At 42.7% G+C, this 13861-nt stretch overlaps 1 protein-coding gene across 1 annotated transcript in view; it reads left to right on the forward strand.

Annotated features, from left to right (window-relative positions):
* SPTBN1 (spectrin beta, non-erythrocytic 1) overlaps positions 1–13861 on the forward strand; it is a 547674-nt gene that overhangs the window by 142367 nt on the left and 391446 nt on the right. The window contains exon 2 of the mRNA XM_030195847.1: positions 1790–1980. Within this exon, the coding sequence (XP_030051707.1) occupies positions 1839–1980 (142 nt within the window). The 5' untranslated portion in view covers positions 1790–1838. The remainder of the gene's footprint in view (positions 1–1789; positions 1981–13861) is intronic.

A 13861-nucleotide genomic window follows, 5' to 3' on the forward strand; every position in this document is an offset into this window, starting at 1 on the left:
AGGGGAAGAGAGAGAGGAAGAGAAGCTGGTTGGGGTGGGGTAGAGAGGAAAGGGACACATTGGTGTGGATGAGGGAGAAAGGGGATATAGGGAGGTGTTCAGATACAGAAGGGAAATGATGGGCATTAGGTGGGAGCATGGGGAAAGGAATACAAATGTCAGATGCTGTATGAGGATGGCATATGCACACACAGGGGCAATGCCTTACAAGGGGGTGGGGAGGGGGGTTATGTGGACACAGAGGGGAGATACAAACAAAGGGGAGAATAGGAACACAGAAGGGAGATGCTGGGCATGGGGTGCATTGGTTCACAGAGGAATGATGATGAATGCAGGGATATGAACACTGTATGATGTAAAATGTAAATGGATAAGGAAATATAGGGAAATAGAGATGGGAGATGGATGATGGACATGGAGAAAGAAGAAATGTCAAACAGACAGGAGACCCTGGTAAATGAGTTAAGAGAAGACAGAGGGAAGCAGAAACTGGGACCAATATGATTTGAAAAAATAAAATGACTAGACAACAAAAACGTACAAAAAATATTTTATTTTCTGTGTTGTGAATTTATGTCTGATTTGGAATGTACTTCTTGCCAGAGCTGGTGTTAAACATGGCTAGGGTCCAGGGCAGAAATTTTTATTTTTATTTTTTTTTTATTTTTGTTACATTTGTACCATGCACTTTCCCACTCATGTCAGGCTCAATGCGGCTTACGTGGGGAAACAGAAATCTAGGAGAGGTCCCCAAAGTCCATTAGCAGGTTTCATCTTCTGCATCCAGCAGGCTTGGGGCTTTCTCTGGCCAGGGAACCAAGCACAATTGCCCTAGTTGCAACCCCTAACACCATCCCTGGTATGTGCCATCTTTATATTTTGCACAGGAGGAAACGCCTTTCTTGTTTCTGTGGTGTTGTACTACATGCAAGGTTTGGTTTCTTGGGGTTTCTGTTTAATTTATGTTTCTAGTTTGTGATCACTTATTCTGTATTTGACGTTTGTGTTCTGTGTGTGTGACTGAGGTATTTTGTTAGCATGAAGTTTCTATGTAGCATTCTGTAGTAATTTAGCTTGTTTAGCTTTTCCGATAAATATATTGGTATTTTAAGGCCTCACTATAATGTTTAAGGCACTGCCTTTTCATAGGTAGGATCCTTGTTTTTGAAATTAGTGCTGGTATGGTAGATTTGCTCTAGGTTTTGAGTGATTTTTGTTTTATAGATTTTTTTTAAATTACTTTATGTCTGTTGTTGAGATTACACTAGAAGCCAAAATTTCTTTGTATGGTGAGCTTTATGGGGAAACGTCCTTACTCTGCTCTGTGTCCATTTTTTGTGGAGGGCCAGGAGGTTTTCTAGATGCGGAATGTGTTTGGCTTCGATACCATATGTGTGTTGGAGGACCATAGCTCAGTGGGACTGAAGAGTGCAGTCTATTGCACTTCCATTAGCTCTCAATTAGCCTGCAGCCACTGAAGCCTGCACTGCTACTCTCATTGAAGTTATTGGAGTGAGGTAGAGGTTGAGCATGGAGTGGGGTAGGACAGAGCATGGGTGCATCAGGTTGCTGTTTTTTCTCTTTCAAAAAGTTGGCAACTCTAGTGCCCACCCATCCAACCTGTTGGCCCACCCAAAAATTGTCTTCTGGCTGTGCCACTGATATCAAATAAATTGAACTTGAACTTGTTTGACTTGATAGATTTCTCCCCTGCTGGTTTCTAGCTTAATCATAATGAAATTCCACTGGGCTACAGGAATAATGTTATTTGCTGTTTTTGTCTCCCCAGAGTTGTGTGAGGAAAAGCTGATGACAAGGAGAGGCTAAAGGAGTTGAAAATGACTGCGGTTGCAACAGATTATGATAACATTGAGATCCAACAGCAATACAGTGATGTTAACAACCGTTGGGATGATGAGTGGGACAACGAGAACAGCTCTGCACGGCTGTTTGAGCGCTCTCGGATTAAGGCCTTAGCAGGTAGGCTGCCTCTTGCTGGCTTCAGAAGGTTATGTGGAATTCTGTGCAGCTAAAATGAAATAACATTTTTGGGGGGATATATAAAAGAATGGTGAAAAAAATATTCAAGGTAAAGGGAGAAAGTACTGTGCAGTAAGTGCAAAGCTTGTGCAGTAGCTGTTGGGGGTTTTCCCAGCTTTTTCCTATACAGTTACAGCGCAGTAAAGGTTTATGCTGTATGTGCATCCACGCTGTGTTTATGGAGACAGTGCATGCTAAGTTACTGTGCATTAACTAGTGCACAGTACATGTCTATTCCATGCTTGTTGAAGGGGAGGGTACCACAGCAGCAAAGGAGCAAGCTCCTGCTATCCAGATACTGGAAAGCAAGTAGGAGGAAGGAGGCTGATGGTGAGGGCGGAGCTGTGGTGAGGGGGCTGGTGACTGGGACAGGCACAATCACCAGCCCCTTCACCACAGGGGGCTGTTGACCATCCCTGTCCTCCATTCCCAACCCCAGCATCAGACCCTTCATCTTGGTAGGCTGATGCTGAGATTGGGAATGGGGGACTGATCCTGGAGCAAAGGAGTGGAGAAACAAGGGCATATACTGAGAAGGTGGAAAGGATTGGATGCTGGGGGTAAGGAGGAGAAAAGGCAGGCTAATGATTATTGGAGAAGGAAGTAGATGATTAGAAGAGTGGGACCTTTGGGATTAGCTAGGGGGATATTGTGGACTAAAATTGACCATGGAGTAGGAGGACAGTGGATTGAGGGGTATGAGTACAGAAAGACAAGGAGAGGCAATGGTTTGAAGGACCTGAAGAGTTTGGGAGCATTGGGAAGAAAGACAAAGGAAGGGGACAGGTTTTCAAAAGGAGGGGGCAAAGGGTAGGTAAAGGCGTGAATAGGAGCTTGGATATGGAGTAAGATAAGAGGACTGTAGGTGGAGAGAAAATGAATGACAGAGAGGGGAAGGGATTAAAGAAGGTGGAAATAGAAAGTGGGTGAAAGACAAGGGGAGAAGGAGGCTGAGGAAGGAATGAGACAGGTGGGGAATGGGAGAACTAGTGAATTAAGAGTAGGAAATGGAAAGCTGCTAAGTAGTAGGTGAAAGATAAAAACAGGGAAACTGAAGACTGGAGGAGATGGAAAAGTAATGAAATAAAGGGGAAAAGGTAGAAAAAAGTCAAGAGAGAAATGGAGCTAAAATATGAAACAGAATGAGGAAAGGCTAAAATGACTAGGACTCTTCAGCTTGGAGAAGAGACGGCTGAGGGGAGATAATGATAGAGGTCTATAAAATACTGAGTGGAATGGGTAGATGTGAATTTCTTGTTTACTCTTTCCAAAAATACTAGGACTAGGGTTCATGCAATTTAAAACAAATTGGAGAAAATATTTCTTCACTCAGTGTAATTAAACTCTAGAATTCATTGCCAGAGGATGTGGTAAAGGCAGCTTAGCAGTGTTTAAAAAAAGGTTTGGATAATTTCCTAAAATAAAAAGTCCATAAGTCATTATTAAGATGGATTTGGGAAAATCTACTGTTTATTTCTAGGATAAGCAGCATAAAATCTGTTTTACTGTTCTGGGATCTTGCCAGGTACTTGTGATTAACCACTATTGGAAACAGGATGCTGAACTTGATGGACCTTCGGTCTGTCCTAGAATGCCAATCTTAATGTTCTTAAGTTCAAACATCGAGACAGATGTAGGGGAGGAGGACAGGAGAGTGAAGAAACGAAATGAGATATTGGAAAAGGACTTAAGAAAACCAACCAGTTTATAGAAAATTAAATGTGAACATGAGGAAATGCAGTCCTGTTTTTCTTTGTGTTCCATAGCTCATTTTATTTGTCTGCATATTTGTTTCTAATTTGTAGTTTTATTCTTTGCCTGTGTAACTGAGGTGAGGGATTCTGTGTAGGAATCTGTAGCAGTTAGGCCTGTTCTCTTTTCCCAGCTGGAGATATATTGATCTACAATATTTACAGTGATAACTTTTCAGTGGTAGGGTTGGTGTAGTTTGAGTTTTTGAACCAGGTGCTATTATGGTATAGTAAGCTTCTGATCTTGTTGGGCAGACTGGATGGACCGTACTGTCTTTGTCTGCCGTCATCTACTATGTTACTATGAGAGGCCATTTGCAGGGTTTTGTACTACTTCACACAGTATTTGGCGGTGGAAGGGACTTGATTTGTGGTCACTCATGATACACCAGAATTTGAGTAGAATTTTTTGTTGGTTTATTGTAGACTTGATATATTGCCTTATTTAATGAGTAGTTGTAAGCAGTTTACATCTCAACATATGATTTATTTTTTTTTTGTAAAGTGAAACATCCTACTTTCACTTTGTATCCGTTATTGGCAGTTTTGTTGTTGATTGATGTAGGAATGTTGCACGTGAATAAATAACAGTTCAACAGAATATTTAGACAATTATCTGTTTACCGTTATTAGCCTATTTGTGTATTTTCAAAAAAAGGTACAGAAAACATCAGGCTATTTCAGTTGTTAAAAGGTCAGATGACATCCATTTATATGTGGGCTGGGTTAAGCATTCCAAAAAAATTATTTGGATAGTGCTGGTGCAGTCAATGTACTGTCTGTATATTAAGGGAAATGGGTTTGATATACCACCTTTGCTGTGGTACTGCTATATATATAGATTGTGGTGCTGAATATACAAAATGTTAAACAATGGTGTTTGACTAAGACAGTGGCTATGTTGGATGGAAATTTACTCCCATCTGCATAGATTATACTGCAAGATTTGATCTAAAGATGTGGTCTAAAAAGCAGAAGTTAGCTCAAGGCGCTACAACCATCTCCTTGAGCTAGCTCTGTCTACTCCAAATAACTGACTTTCTCTGTTGTAAATGGAAGAAGCCCCCCACTGTGGCCAAGAGTGCGATCATCTCTGTTAGAAAAACTTGTAGTGGATCTGGATGGTGATGTCAGTTTTTACCTGTTTGGGCTTTAGTACGACAGTGTAACCAGAGTGCAGTAGTAAATGGCGTTCACTGTGACGAAGATAGTGACAGGTGGGATGCCTCAAGGCTCACTGCTGAAACTAGTATTTTCCATTTTCTTGTTCTTGTTTTTTAGGTAATAAATAGAAATTTAAAAAAAATATGATAAAATTATACCTGTTTTATTGGCTTAAATGCATTTTTGAGTAACATACATAGAGGTGTATTTTGAACGCACTTAGACTTGCAAAGTTACATAGTAACCTGTGGATCTTTGTAAGTCTAAGTGCTTAGAAAATGAGCCCTGTAGTAACATAGTAGATGATGTCAGGTAGAGATTGGTTCATGTTGTCTGCCCAACAAGATAAACTCATAGTATAAGGCAGAGGTTCCCAAACTTTTTCAGTTCATGGCACTCTTAGTGTTCAAGAAACTTTTTGCGGCACCCCTGGGCCACACAGGTCTCCACCACGCCCCTGCTACACATCATGTCCAATATTTCTTCCTTTCTGCTCCATGCGCCATCTCTCCCTTCCCTCCACCCCTATGTCCAACATTTCTTCCTCTCCGGCCCATCTCCCCTCTCCATGCAGCATCTCCCCCTCTCCTTGACACCCATATACCAAATTTCACCTCTTCCTTCCCCTCCAACTCATGTCCAACACTTATGCCTCTCATTCCTCCTGCAGCATCTCTCCTTTCCGTCCCCATCCCACCATCAATTCTCTCTCTGCTTGAACGGGTCTCCAGCAGCGACAGCAATTCCCACATGGTGCCTGTTGCTAACCCAGAAGACTCCTCTTGATTTCATGATTTTTTTTAACTTGCCATTCTTACAGAGTCAGGATTAATTGTGCTTATCTCTTTCTGTATGCCAGCTGCATACAAAATCCTCTCACTGATGGAGGACTGCTGTTTTCCTGCTACATATTGCTGGTGCAGGCTACCGATCACAGCTCAGCCATGATTGGTCACAGAGCCTGTCTGGCGCCTAAAAGGGCGATCCTGATTCAGAAACAAAGAGCCTTACTCCTTGCTTCCCAATCAGGATCACCCTTTTAGTTGCCAGTTTTCCTGCCATACATGGCTGGGGCAGGCTACTGATCACAGCTCAACTATGATTGGTCACTGAGCCTGTCTGGCGCCTAAAAGAACAATCCTGATTTAGAAACAGAGCCTCACTCCTTGCTTCCCAATCAGGAGGAGTAGCCTAGTGGTTAGTGCAGTGGACTTTGATTCTGGGGAACTGAGTTCGATTCCTACTGCAGCTCCTTGTGACTCTGGGCAAGTCACTTAACCCTCCATTACCCCTGGTACAAATTAAATACCTGAACATATGTAAACCGCTTTGAATGTAGTTGCAAAAACCTCAGAAAAGGCGGTATATCAAGTCCCCTTTCCCTTGTACGAGCCAGACAGGCTCCGTGACCAATCACAGCTGAGCTGTGATCGGTAGCTTGCCCCAGCCATGGTGTATGTAGGTTTCCTGGAACTTAACTTTGTTTAAATATGTTGAAACTAAGCAATGTCCCAGCACTTGGCTGTGAACCTCTCATCTGCCCCGCGGCATCCTTGTGAGTTCGTCGCAGCGCACAGTTTGGGAAATGCTGGTATAAGGTTTGATGTGATACTACTTGATCTTGATTTGTTCTTGCCATTTTCAGGGCACAGGCTTTAGAAGTCTGCCTGGCACTGGCCTTGTTCTCCAGCTACTGAAGCTGAATCTGTTCAGTCATGATCAGGGCACAGACTGTAGAAGTCTGCCCATCACTTGCTTTGCTTCCCAAGTACTGATGTTGCCATCTAATAACCACTAAGCTTGTTTGGTCTCATACCTTCTATACAGATTCTTTTGTATGTATCTTTCAAAGTTAATACCACCTTCGGGTCAGAAATAAGTAAAACATGACAAATATCAGAATATGTAAATGAAACATGACAGTTTCAGGGGAAAGGTAGTGATGTGGTGATAAACGGGGAGAGATGAATGATCAGATGGTGACAAAGCAGTATAATTTTATGGTTCATAAAATGGTAGGAAACCCAGGTCCTTGTTAAGTCCTATCTGCAACTTTGTTCAAGTCTTTCCACAAAATATGATTAAAGAAAACAAAACAAAAACTGAAGGCTTATCAGGAGTTTAAAACCTGTTTAAATATATATAAATCTACTGAGTAGAGAGGGGAGGGTTATGATAAACATCCCAATGTTTACAAAGCTTCAGAAAAGTTGGGGAAGATATGATTGTGCTTCTTTTTCTAAGGCAAGAGGTCATGATATGAAGTAGGAGAGAGTAGAAGCCGACCAAGTTTTGGCTTTGGTGTAAAATCAGTGTTCTGCCTTGTATCAGTTTTGTCCAAAAATGCCTGTGCATTTTTAGCTGGAACTGTAACTATGCTGTGCAGCCCCCACTCCCTCCTCCTGCCACTGGAAATCCTGAAAGCCATTTTGAGGCATGGGCAGGAGTGAGTGGGGATCGCTTCTGCCTCCACTAGCCACCAGGAGGGAGCTGCTGTCGGGTGGGTTCAGGAGGCGATCTCTCTTTAGTCAGGTGGGAGCTGTTCAGGGGCAGGGCCAATTTAGTTTTGGGGTTTGGTTTCTGCTGAAACTGGTTTCAGTTGGGCTCTAGGAGAGAGGGAGGCCTCTAGGAAACACTTTCAGGATGATAAGCATCTAGAATGGAGTGTACCAGCGGAGGTGGTAGTAACTAGAACTATGATAAAATTAAAGGATACCTGAGATGAATAAAAATGCAGTGAAGTAGGGAAATAAAAATGCAGTGAAGTAGGGGAGAAGGTAGAGTGAAGAATTTGAAGGGGAGGGGTGTGGAGAAAAGCAAGGGCTTTTGCATTTCCATGTTGTCAAAGTTTATGTTCTCAGAATGGCAGTGGGCCATATAAAGGGCTGGGGAAGAGAAAGCTGGCTTTCATATTTGCATGAAACTCCTAGGTAGTTTTAAATTAACCAGCACATTGTATCGCTGCATTCTGCTTCTAACATAGGCAGTATGATGAGTTGGCTGTGTGCCCAAAATGGCTGAAATTATAGTGAACTTTTGCAGGTTGACATTTGGAAGATTTGCTTTAGCATCGAGGCCAGTGGTAAGGGCAAAGAAATGGGTGTGGCGATCAGCACTCTAGAGTAGTGCTGGTGGGAGGAACTGGTCAGACTGGCTGAGACAAATGATCCAAATACGCTGATGTCAATTTTGCTACTACTACTACTACTTAACATTTCTAGAGTGCTACTAGGGTTACGCAGCGCTGTACAGTTTAACAAAGAAGGACAATCCCTGCTCAAAGGAGCTTACAATCTAAAGGATGAAATGTCAAGTTGGGGCAGTTTAGATTTCCTGAATATGGTATGGTATGGTATGGTGGTTAGGTGCTGAAGGCAACATTGAAGAGGTGGGCTTTGAGCAAGGATTTGAAGATGGGCAGGGAGGGTGCCTGGCGAAATGGGGTCAGGAAGTTTATTCCACGCATGGGGTGAGGGGAGGCAGAAAGTGGTGGAGAAGGGTACTGAAAGGAGGGATTTGTCTTGAGAGCGGAAGTTACAGGTAGGATTGTAGGGGGAGATGAGGGTAGAGAGGTAGGGAGGGGCTACAGATCGAGTGCATTTGTAGGTTAGTAGGAGAAGCTTGAACTGTATGCGGTACCTAATCGGAAGCCAGTGCAGTGACTTGAGGAGAGGGGTGATATGAATATATTGGTCCAGGTGGAAGATAAGACGTGCGGCAGAGTTCTGAATGGACTGAAGGGGGGATAGATGGCTAAGTGGGAGACCAGTGAGGAGTAGGTTGCAGTAGTCAAGGCGAGAGGTAATGAGAGAGTGGATGAGAGTTCGGGTGGTGTGCTCAGAGAGGAAAGGGCGAATTTTGCTAATGTTGTAGAGGAAGAAGCGACAGGTCTTGGCTATCTGCTGGATATGTGCAGAGAAGGAGAGGGAGGAGTCGAAGATGACTCCGAGGTTGCGGGCAGATGAGACGGGGAGGATGAGGGTGTTATCAACTGAGATAGAGAGTGGAGGGAGAGGAGAAGTGAGTTTGGGTGGGAAGACAATAAGCTCGGTCTTGGCCATCTGGACTACTGCAACTCACTATACGCGGGCTGCAAAGAACATATACTGAGGAAACTTCAAACAGCCCAGAATACAGCAGCCAGACTCATTTTCGGAAAACCAAAATACGAAAGTGCAAAACCCTTACGTGAGAAACTACAGTGGCTCCCACTCAAGGAACGTATCACCTTTAAAGTATGCACCTTAGTTCATAAAATCATTCATGTTGAAGCTCCTGCATACATGGCTGACTTAATAGACCTGCCACCCAGAAACGCTAAAAGATCATCCTGAACTTTCCTCAACCTCCACTTCCCTAAGTGCAAAGGCATAAAATACAAAGCACTGCACGCATCAACCTTCTCCTATATGAGCACGCAATTCTGGAATACACTACCACGCAACCTGAAAAAGATCTACGAATTAACCGACTTCCGCAAACGATTGAAGACATATCTCTTTGAGAAAATTTATGGCAAGGATCAAAACACATGAAGTCCATACACACTAATAGAAATGCATCAATACACTCTCTTCTGAATTTTCCTACCCCATATTTTCACCACACTTCAATCTCCACCCACAGATACAACTGTGATACCCTATGTCCTCTTGCTATTGTTCTATCGCCCTATCTTTTCCCCATTGTAACATTCCATTGTTTCTACGCCCTAACCGATGTCTGACTTGACTCTGTTTTCCCACAACTCTTCACAATGTAACTTATAATCGTACTGTAACACATGTATTTCCATCACTCACAATTTATTGTAAGCCACACTGAGCCCGCAAATAGGTGGGAAAATGTGGGATACAAATGCAATAAATAAATAAATAAATAAAATAAATAAAATGTTCAGTTTCAGGTGGCAGTTGGACATCCAGGCAGCAATGTCGCATAAGCAGGCCGATACCTTGGCCTGGGGTTTCGGCAGTGATGTCTGGTGTGGAGAGATAAAGCTGGGTGTTGTCGGTATAAAGATGATATTGGAAACTGTGAGATGAGATCAGGGAGCCCAGGGAAGAGGTGTAGATTGAAAAAAAGAAGGGGACCAAGGACAGATCCCTGAGGAACTCCAACAGAGAGCGGGATGAGGGTGGAGGAAGAACCATGAGAATGTACTGTGAAGGTAGTGGGAGAGATAAGAGGAGAACCAGGAGAGGACAGAGCCCTGGAACCCAAATGAAGACAGTGTGGCAAGAAGTAAATTGTGATTGACAGTGTCAAAAGCGGCGGATAGGTTGAGGAGGATGAGGATGGAGTAGTGACCTTTGGATTTGGCAAGGAACAGGTCATTGCAGACTTTAGATAGTGCCGTTTCTGTTGAGTGTAGGGGGTGAAAGCCGGATTGAAGCGGATTGAGGATGGCATGAGAGGAGAGAAAATCAAGGCAACGGCTATGAATGGCATGTTCAAGTATCTTGGAGAGGAAGGGTAGGAGGGAAATTGGGCGGTAGGTGGAAGGACAGGTAGGGTCAAGTGATGTTTTTTTGAGGAGTGGTGTGACTACAGCATGCTTGAAGGTGTCAGGGACAGTTGCAGGGACAGCTACATTGTAGGGAACACATTGTAGGGAAAATTATATCAGTTTTGTAGAAATTATGTATATCCAACTCGTAGTGGAGATCTGCATAGTTTTACAGATCTGTGTTTTCTAAAAATGTCTGTGTTCAACAAGCTATATTGTCTGTGCAGATAGTGACAAGTGGTTTAGATGGGACTTGAGCAAATATCACTGCTAGTTTCCCGATTTCTTTTGTTTTTGAGTTTTTTTTTTTTTTTTTTTTTTTTCCGCATCTTTTACAGGTTTTCAGAGTATTAAAGTCATTACTGGAAATTATCATCATCCAAATCACCATCCTTTCTTTAATATAATTATCACTTCAAAAAAATAATGTCTTAAATTGCTGTGTGGTATTACATTTGAAGGAAACTATTAAAATGGTAAAAATGAAAATCCTCAAGATTATGTCATCAACAGAAAAAGCCGGGGAAAAAGATCTACTCCTTTACTCTAGGGAATGTTGTGGGTTTATTAAATTTTATTTTTCAGGGTGCTGTCATCACACTGTGCAATATAGAAAATGCATCTGTCCAAAATGTTGGACTACAGGGCAAGTCCACCAAATGTGATACATGGTCCCCATTTCCCCACAGCCCTTCCAATTTATTTATTTATTTGTTACATTTGTATACCACATTTTCCCACCTATTTGCAGGCTCAATGTGGACATAGTACCAGAGAGGCGTTTGCAGACTCCAATGTGAACAAATATAATGTGATGTTATGATAGGTAAAGTTCATGTGGTACAGCCACATTAGGGAATCGTGAACGGAAGAATTGAGTTATGTCCATTACTCAATGTAGATTTGTTGTGTTGCAGAGGTCAGGCATTTAAGTTGGATCGGTAGGGTATGCCTTTTTACACAGGTTAGTTTTTAGTGATTTCCGGAGGTTTAGGTGGTCATACGTCGATTTCAAGGCTTTTGGTAGTGCATTCCACAGTTGCATGCTTATGTAGGAGAAACTGGATGCGTAAATTGATTTTGTATTTAAGTCCTTTGCATCTTGGGTAGTTTCAGGTTTAGGAGTGTTCATGTTGATTCGGATGTGTTTCTAGTTGGTAAGTCGATCAGGTCTGTCATGTATCCCGGGGCTTCACCTTAGATGATTTTGTGAACTAGGGTGCAGATTTTGAACGCAATGTGTTCTTTGATTGGTAGCCAGTATAGCTTTTCGCGGAGGGGTTTTGCGCTTTCAAATTGCATTTTTCCAAATATTAGCCTAGCTGCCGTGTTTTGTGCAGTCTGAAGTTTCTTTAAAGTTTGTTGTTTGCATCCTGCATAAATTCCATTGCAGTAGTCTACATGGCTTAGTACCATTGTTTGTATCAGGTTGCGAAATATTTCCCTCGGGAAAAATTGTTTCATGTGTTTTGAGTTTCCACATGGAGTGGAACATTTTCTTTGTTGTGGATGCCACTTGGCTCTCTAGTGTTAGGTTACGGTCCACCGTAACGCAGAGTATTTTCAGGGTGTCTGAGATAGGAAGGGTGTAGTCTGGGGTGTTGATACTTGTGGGGTTGTCTGCGTTGTGTTTGGATGAGACAGTGGGTTATTCTTTTTTGAGTTTTAGTTGAAATGCATTTGCCCATGAGTTTATGATGTTCAAGCTGAGATTGATTTCGTTGGTGATTTCTGTCAAATTGGTTTTGTAAGGAATGTAATAAATTATGACATTGTCTGCATATATGAAAGGATTAAGGCCTTGATTGGATAAGGTCTTGGCTAATGGGGTCATTATTAGGTTGAAGAGGGTCGGTGATAGCGGTGATCCTTGTGGTACTCCACAGTCTGCTTTCCACGGTGATGATATGCTTGAGTTTGATTTTACTTGATATGTTCTTGTGGTTAGGAATCCCTTGGTCCAGCTAAGTATGTTTCCGTCAATCCTGATCTTATCTAGTAGTCTAGTTAGTATGTTATGGTTTACCATGTCGAATTGGAGGAGAAGGATATTTTTGCCTATTGCGATTTCCTGTTTGAATTTGGCTAGGAGAGTGAGTAGTACTGTTTCAGTGCTGTGGAGGGAGCGGAAACCTGACTGTGATTCATGTAATATTGAGAATTTGTTTATGTAGTCTGTAAGTTGTTTGGTTACCATGCTTTCCATGAGTTTGATTACAAACGGGATGGATATTACTGGGCGGTAGTTGGTAATTTCATTTGTTTTTTCTCTTGGCGTCTTTTGGTATCGGGGTGAGTAGGATATTGCCATTTGCCTTGGGGAAGAGACCCTGCTGAAACATGTAATTTAGGTGGGCTGTGAGCTCTGCTTATGAAGTGGTCGGGTGCCGACTTCATTAGGTAGTTGGGACAGATATCTAGTTTGCAGTGAGTGTTGGAGAACCTGCTAATCGCTTGGGTGACTGTTTCGACAGTACGGAGGGCGAAGTTTAGCCAAGTGGGGTCAACCGGGTATTCTCCAGTGGTTGGGTCCAATTCGTTAAGGAAGGTTTCGATGTCCTTGTTGTCCTGAGGTAGTGTGTTGCATAGGTTTACAATTTGTTTTCATTGTATAGACCCAATATAGACTTGACCCTGTCCCATATATTTTTTTCAACTGGAGTATAATACCAGTAGTACAAGATCTTATATCCATTTTCAGTCAATGAGTTGGCTATGGAGACACTTAATAGATAGCGCAAGCTTCATTCCCACTGTGGCAGAACAAAAGGCGTCCCCAGGTCACCCTCCCATTTTTGTGTATAGTGCAAAAAGGCACAGTATAACAGAGTAAGGCGTTGTGTGATATTCAGCCTCTCCCACTGCCCCCCCCCCCCCCCCCAAAAGAAAATCACTTGCTCTAGCATCATCTCAACTAAACACAATTATCCTTGGGATTTGTGGTGGATGTAGTCTTGCACCCTCCTATAGTGAAAAAAATTGTGAAGTGAGCCTGAACTCCTCCAGTAAATCCGAGAAAGGCAAGATCTCCTGAAATCATACTTCCCACCCTTGATAGATAGGTATTATTTTTGGCTCTGTCTTCTCGTCTGGGAGACCAGATCCTATCTGGAAAAAAATTCTCGTATAGCTACCCAGGCCTGGAGCGGAAATTGCACCCCAAGAGGGACTTGCCTAATGATAGCTTGTAAATCTGATTTCAAAAGCCAAGGTACTGACCTGAGAGGCACAGGCACCATCCAGCTATGCTCCTGCCAGACCCATGACTTCAGGCTGAGAGCAATCCACTCTGCCAACACCTTCAACTGGGCAGCCTGAAAATACAAAAATAAATTTGGGACACCCATAACGTGCTTATATAGCATGGCAGCTTTAACCCTGGGTGGATGTCTTTTCC

This window comes from Microcaecilia unicolor, chromosome 3 (genome assembly GCF_901765095.1).
Source record: "Microcaecilia unicolor chromosome 3, aMicUni1.1, whole genome shotgun sequence".
Lineage (NCBI taxonomy): Eukaryota > Metazoa > Chordata > Amphibia > Gymnophiona > Siphonopidae > Microcaecilia > Microcaecilia unicolor.